The 7,531-nt window shown below is 38.5% G+C and overlaps 1 protein-coding gene across 1 annotated transcript in view; it reads right to left on the bottom strand.

Annotated features, from left to right (window-relative positions):
• INTS13 (integrator complex subunit 13) overlaps positions 1 to 7,005 on the bottom strand; it is a 64,329-nt gene extending 57,324 nt beyond the window's left edge. The window contains exons 1-2 of the mRNA XM_007949797.2: positions 6,781 to 7,005; positions 410 to 484 (exon numbers count right to left, since the gene is read on the bottom strand). Of these exons, the coding sequence (XP_007947988.1) occupies positions 410 to 484; positions 6,781 to 7,005 (300 nt within the window). The remainder of the gene's footprint in view (positions 1 to 409; positions 485 to 6,780) is intronic.
• Between the last annotated feature and the right edge of the window lie 526 nt (positions 7,006 to 7,531).

A 7,531-nucleotide genomic window follows, 5' to 3' on the forward strand; every position in this document is an offset into this window, starting at 1 on the left:
ATGGAGGGATGGACACTGGGAAGAGGTAACTAAGGGGAGGAAGTGGGAGGGGAGCTGTTGCATTGTGGTAAATTGTGGTCAATGACATGTGACAATGTATATGTGAACTGCTGTATGGAAAGTGAATTTGCTCTGTAAATCTTCACCCAAATCAAAATAAACTAATAAAAATTTAAAAAAAATAATAAAAAAAAGAAATATGGAATACCAGAATGGGTAAAGAATTAAAAGTTTGCTTCTAACTTTTATGGAAGGAAAGACTGGAATGGAGATAGCTATTTTTCTTTTAGTGTTCTAAAACTATGTGGAAATACTATATTGATACAATTTTTCTAATCATTTAATTTTTTTTTTTTTACCACAGTTAGATAATTTTCAAAAACAGTCACAACTCAAATGTGAATCATACCTCCTGCAAATTTTGGTCTTCTTGAGTCCAAGAATTTAAAACATGTGCTCCAGAGTCACTCACAATGAAATTCACCTAGATTTCAAAAACAGTTAGTATTCAACTCTAATTTCACTTAATCACCATCATCCTGTAAAATCACATGCAATTTCTAGCACTGATTCAATGATTAATTAATTCATTCATTTTATAGATATATAATGGCTAATACATTCCAGGTACTCTTCTTGGCGCTGAGGATATGAGGATACCGTGATGAATAAAGCATTCTGTCACTAACATTGTAGGGAAAGCTGGGGGCTAGGGAACGTGGTAAAATAGAGGGCAGTACAGGAAAAATACAAACAAACAAATGAACAAGATAATTTCAGAGAATAAAGGATATGAAAAAAATATATATGGTTAGCTACTGGGTGATGGAAGACAGGGCAATCTACTTCCACAGTGATACTGCCTGGGAAACCTAAGGAAGGGTCGCTATGAGTCGGGTCCGACTCGACAGCACATAACAACAACAACAACAACTGGGTGATCAGAGACGGGCTCTCTATGGAGGTAGCAACTGAGCAGAATCTAAAATGACCAAAAGAAACTAGCCACGGAAAAGGTAAAAGTAGAAAATTCTACATACAGGGCAAGCAAACCAGAAACAGAAAGGTCAGGGCATGCAAGAGAGTAGGGCATGTCAGAGAAACAGGCAGTAGCCGTATGATATATAAATCAAAACTAAAGCCAGTGCCATCAAGTCGATTCCAACTCATCACAACCCTACAAACAGTGTAGAACTGCCCCATAGGGTTTCCAAGGTGGTAAACCTTTACAGAAGCAGACTGGCTGGTAGGTATGAAACAAAGACCTTTTGGTTAGCAGCCAAATGGTTTTAACCACTGCACCACCAGAGCCCCATATGATATGTAGGGTACTGAAAGTCAACATAATGAGTTTGGACTTTATTCTTTTAAAGTAAAATGCAAATTTAAAAAATACTATCAGTTATGATGATAATGACAGTAAGAAATATACTGATAAATATATGAAATAACTATTTTCCCTTTTGGGAAAAGGGCAAGATTTGTTTCTCTCCCCTCGACTATATGATATAATCTATGATCCTTTTTCCCTGTTGTTGTTAGATGCCATCAAGTCATCTCTGACTCATAACGACCCTATGTACAACAGAACAAAACACTGCCCAGTCCTGTACTATCCTCAAAATCCTTGCTATATCTGAGCCCATCACTGCAGCCACTGTGTCAATCCATCTCATTGAGAGTCTTCCTCTTTTTTGCTGACCTTCCACTTTACCAAGCATGATATCCTTCTCCAGGGAACGGCTCCTTCTGACAACATGACCAAAGTAGGTGAGACAAAATCTGGTCATTCTCGCTTCCACGGAGCATTCCAGCTGCACTTCCTCCAGGACACATTTGCTAGTTCTGGCAGTCCATGGTACTTTCAGTATTCTTCACCAACACCACAATTCAAAAGCATCACCTTTTTCAGTCTTCCCTATTCATTGTCCAGTTTTCACAAGTATATGAGGCGACTGAAAATACTATGACTTGGGTTAGGCGCACTTTAGTCTTCAAAGAGACATCTTTGCTCTTCAGCACTTTATAGAGACCTTTTGCAGCAGATTTGCCTGGTACAATACATTGTCTGATTTCTTGACTGCTGCTTCCATTGATATTGACTATGGAATCAAGTAATACGAAATCTTTGAGAACTTCAATCTTTTCTGCACTTACCGTGATGCTGCTTATTGGTTCAGTTGTCAGGATTTTCGTTTTATGCTGAAGTGTAATCCATACTGCAAACTGCAGTCTTTAATTTTCATCAGTAAATGCTTCAAGTCATCTTCACTTTCAGCAAGAAAGGTTGTATCACCTGCATATCGCAAGTCTTCCTCCAATCCTGATGTGTGTTCTTTACATAGTCCAGCTTCTTGGATTATTTGCTCAGTATGCAGAATGAATAAACACAGCAAAAGGATAGAACCCTGACGCACACCTTTCCTGATTTTAAACAACGCAGTATCCCCTTGCTCTGTTCTAACGACAGCCTCCTGGCCTATGTACAGGTTCCTAATGAGTACAATGAAGTGTTCTGGAATTCCCACTCTTCTCAATGTTATCCATAATTTGCTATGATCCACACAATCCAATGCTTTTGCATAGTCAATAAAACACAAGTAAACATCTTTCTGGTATTCTTTGCTTTGAGCCAAGATCCATCTGACATCAGCAATGATATTCCTCGTTCCACATCCTCTTCTGACTCCAGCTTGCAGTTCTGGAAGCTCCCCACCAATATACTGCTGCAACTGTTTTTTAATTATCTTCAGCAAAATTTTACTTGTGTGTGATATTAATGATATTGTACAATAATTTCCACATTGTGTGTGATCACCTTTCTTTCGAATGGGTACAAATATGGATCTCTTCCAATCAGGGGGCCACATGGCTGTCTTCCAAATCTCTTGGCATAGATGAGTAAGTGCCTCCAGCACAGAACACGTTTGATGAATCATCTCAGTGGGTATTCCGTCAATTCCTGAAGCCTTGTTTTTCGCCATTTCCTTCAGTACAGCTTCGACTTCTTCCTTCAATACCATTAGTTATTGATTATACGCCACCTCCTGAAATACTTGAACATCGACCAATTCTTTTACTACAGTGACTCTCTGTATTCCTTCCATTTTAATTCTAATGCTTCCTGCATCATTCAATATTTTGTCCATAGAATCATTCTATATTGCAACTGGAGGCTTGAATTATTTTCTTCAGTTCTTTCAGCTTGAGACATGCCAAGCATGTTCTTCCCTTTTGGTTTTCTAACTCCAGGTCTTTGCACATTTCATTATAATAACTGACTTTGTCTTCTCTTGCTTTTCTTTGAATTCTTCTGTTCAGCTCTCTTATCTTGTCGTTTCTTCCATTTGCTTTAGCTATTTTCCATTAAAGAGCAAGTCTGAGTCTCTTCTGACATCCATTTTTGGTCCTCTTATCTTTTTAAAGACCTTTTGCTTTCTTCAGGTATAATGTTCTTGATGTCATCCCACAATTTATCTGGTTTCCTGTCACTGGTGTTCAATGAGTATAATCTATTCTTCAGATGGTCTCTAAATTCAGGTGTGATATAATCAAGGTCATATTTTGGCTCTCATGGACTTGTTTTGTCTTCAGCTTCAACTTGAACTTGCATATGAGCAGTTGATGGTCTGTTCCACAGTCAGCTCCTGGCCTTGTTTTGGCTGTAGATATTGAGCTTCTCTATCGCCTCTGTCCACATATGCAGTCATTGTGATTCCTGTGTATTCAATCTAGTGAAGTCCACGTGTATAGCCACCGTACATGTTGTTGAAAAAAGGTATTTGCAAAGAGTAAGTTGTTGGTCCTGCAAAATTCTATCATGTGATCTCCAGCGTCATTTCTATCACCTAGGCTGTATTTTCCAAGTACTGATGATTCTTTGTTTCCAACTTTTGCACTCCAATCACCAGTAGTAATCAACACATCTTGACTGCATGTTTCAGACTAAAGCTGATAAAAACTTTCAATTACCTCATCTTTGGCTTTGGTGGTTGGTGCATAAATTTGGCTACTACTACTATTAAGGAGCTCTGGTAGCATAGTGCCTAAGGCACTTGACTGCTCACCAGAAGGCTGGAGGTTCAAACCCACCAGCCACTCCTCGGAAGGAAGGTTGGGCAATCCTACTTCCATAGTGATACTGCCTCGGAAACCCAAGGAGGGGTCGCTATGAGTCGGGGCCGACCCGACAGCAAACAACAACAACAACTATTAACTTGTCTTCCTTGTAAGCATATACATATTATCCTATCGCTGACAGCATTGTACTTCAGGATAGATCTTGAAACATTCATTGTGACAATGAATGGACACTATACCTCTTCAATCTGTCATTCCCCGCATAGTAAATGAGGCAGTTGTCTGATTCAAAATGGCCAAAACCAGTCCATTTCAGCTCACTAATGCCTAGGATATTGATCTTTACACATGCCATTTCATTTTTGACAACTTTGACAACTTCCAATTTTCCTAGATTCATACTTCGTACATTCCATGCACCAATTATTAATGGATGTTTGCAGCTGTTTCTTCTCATTTTGAGTCATGCAACATCAGCAAATGGAGGTCCCAAAAGCTTTACTCCATCCACATCATTAAGGTCGACTTTACTTTGAGGAGGTAGCTCTTCCCCAGTCATACTTTGAGTGCCTCCACCCTGAGGGGATCATCTTCCAGCACAGTATCAGACAATGTTTCAGAGCTATTAGTAAAGTTTTCCAGTAACACATAAGACAGTGTTTCACTGCTATTCATAAGGTTTTCACTAGCCTGTCCCTCTTCTGTCTTAATCTAGAAGCCCCACTGAAACCTGTCCACCATGGGTAACCCTGCTGGTATTTGAAATACCACTGGCATAGCCCCAGCCTCACAGCAACATGCAAGTCACCACAGTATGACAAACTGACCAAGAAGTGGTGGTCTTTTTTTCCTAATATCCATCAAATACTAATTTTCCTTTCCTAAGTGGGAGCTCCGGTGACATAGTATCTAAGGCATTTGACTGCCAACCAGCAGGCTGGAGGTTCAAACCCACCAGCCCCTCCTTGGAAGGAAGATTGAGCAATCTACTTCCAAAGAGATACTGCCTTGAAAACACAAGGAGGGGTCACTATGAGTTGGAAACAACTTGACGGCAGTGAGTTTTGTTTTGCTTTTTTTTTTGTTAAGGAATAAGTTGGGAATTGGTTTCCTTTCCTGCAGTTTACCTGATAGAGATATCTTTTACAATCTGCTTTACTTACCACATTTCATTTAAATCTTACAACAATCATAGGAAGTAGGTGCTCTGCTTACACAGAAGGAAACTGAAGGTTTGAGAAATTAAATAATATGATCAAAATCATACCATTGGTAGCAGATGAAGTCATGATTTAAACCAAAGCTTGTGTCCTATGTTACCATATTATCTATCCTCCCTCTCACTTTACTTGCTATTGCTACTCTACATAAAATACACAAAAATCTAAAGAGATCTGCCTGTCTTTGCTACCATCAAGCCAATTCTGACTCATTGTGATTCTACAGGAAAGAGTAGAACTGCCTCATGGGGTTTCTAAGACTGTAACCTTTATAAAAAGCAGACTGCCATATCTTTCTCCCATCTAGAGGCTGGTGGGTTCAAACCACAGATCTTTTGGTTAGCAACTGAGCACTTAACCACTGAGCAGTAGGGCTCCTTCAAAGAGGGGCTAAAATAACTTATATTTTAATGTGGAGTAAATCTGAATATGTTAAGATTGGACTTTATGTTTAGCCTCACTGTAACTACCCTACCTACGCTGGTCTAAGACTTGGCAAGGTCCCATCCTGTTGTTGTCAGCTGCAGTTAATTCCAACTTATGGCAACCCCATGTGTGCAGAATAGAATTCAAGACTGTCACCTTTCAGAAGTAGATCTGTCTTCAAAGGTGTCTCTGGGTGGGTTCAAACCACCAACTTTTCATCTATAACTGAGGACTTAACAGCTTGTGCCACCTAGGGACTTCAGCCCCAGTCTAGGCTGCTCCAAATGAAACAAAAAGTAAATCATTCTTGTGTAGTTAACCAAATGACTATTCCAAGTTAAAACTTTTGAGATCTTAAAACCTGAAGATAACTTCAATATTGAGGATTTCTATTGACCTTCATTAAATTTCTCTTCTAACTGATAAAAACAATTTCCACTTAGCATTATTAAGAGCTTTTCAAATATGGTCAAATCTTGCAGCAATTTAGTATATACTTAAAAATGCAAAAAACCTAGCCTTCCTGGCTTCACATTCTGCCTCTGCCTTTAACTACCTTTGTGACTCAGGTCAAATTTCTCTTCTTTGCCTCAGTCTCTACATCTCCAACATGGGAGAAATAAGCAAGGCGATATTCACCTGGTACATATCAGCACAATCTGAAAAACTGATTACAGCCAATAACATCCCTTCTGCTGGGGCTGTTGACAGTTCTCAATAGTCTGTGCCTGTTTCACACTGGTTGTTAAATATTTTTAATACTGCCCCACTAATTACAGTTCTTCATAGACCATTTTAAGAATTAAAGAAGTTAATAAATACAAAGCACTGTGGGACCTGTCTGCACATGTAAGTGCTCAAAAGCTGTTAGCTGTTATTATTGTTACTGGCCCCAACTAAATAGTCATAATATATTACCCCAAGCGGCAGTTCTACATACCACATTTTAGAAGTCAAATCTATAACAAAGTCATGTTTTTAAAATATGTATTTAGGCAGCCAAGTATATTCCCAAAATCATGATTTTGCTTGTACTTCAGATTTAAACACTCACCAGCTTTTTGAAAGGAAATATATCATACATTATTCTACAGTATTCCATGGAAGATTCTACTGAGCAAGTCCACAATGATTTAGATATAGGGGCCAAAGGGATGATTCCTTGGGTCCTATTCTTCACCAGCATATCAAACTCGACATGTTGTCTGCATGATTCAGCCATGTAAGGGCAGTGATCCACAACAAACACTGTTTTATGAGATTCAGAAAAAATCCTCATTTTGTTTTAACCTGTAAGGGGAAAAATATATTAACTAAATGTCTTATACATAACACTCAATACCTTAAATTACTTCTAATTACTCTGTCTTTCCTCAAGATTTGGTAGAGAACATGTTGTTGGAAATCTATACAACAAAGAACAAGATTCAATGAGATCAAGACCAGAAGGTAACCCTATGAGTTCCAGTGATGAGCTATACCATATTAGGTTGTCACTCTACTAGGCACAGGCAAAATTAAAGTCCATAAATTTTGCTTTTTGAACAAACTTTAAATTGTCATAAAAACACAATTTACATATAATCATATTTGATTATCTTACCTAATAGCAGACATAATAAAGGACAAATACTCTTCAAAATACATTTTTGATGTTCCTTTGCTAGTTGACATCAATCACATACAATCCCCGAAACTAAACCAAGTTAGCATTTTGAGGCTTCTCTCCCGCTAAAGTTTCAAGACTTCTGAGACAGGATGGGGGAGGGGAAGTTACAATGACAGCAATAGAAAAGTCCAAAACA

Source organism: Orycteropus afer, unplaced genomic scaffold (assembly GCF_000298275.1).
Source record: "Orycteropus afer afer isolate SDZICR_OR568_19922 unplaced genomic scaffold, OryAfe1.0 scaffold00254, whole genome shotgun sequence".
NCBI classification, from domain to species: domain Eukaryota; kingdom Metazoa; phylum Chordata; class Mammalia; order Tubulidentata; family Orycteropodidae; genus Orycteropus; species Orycteropus afer.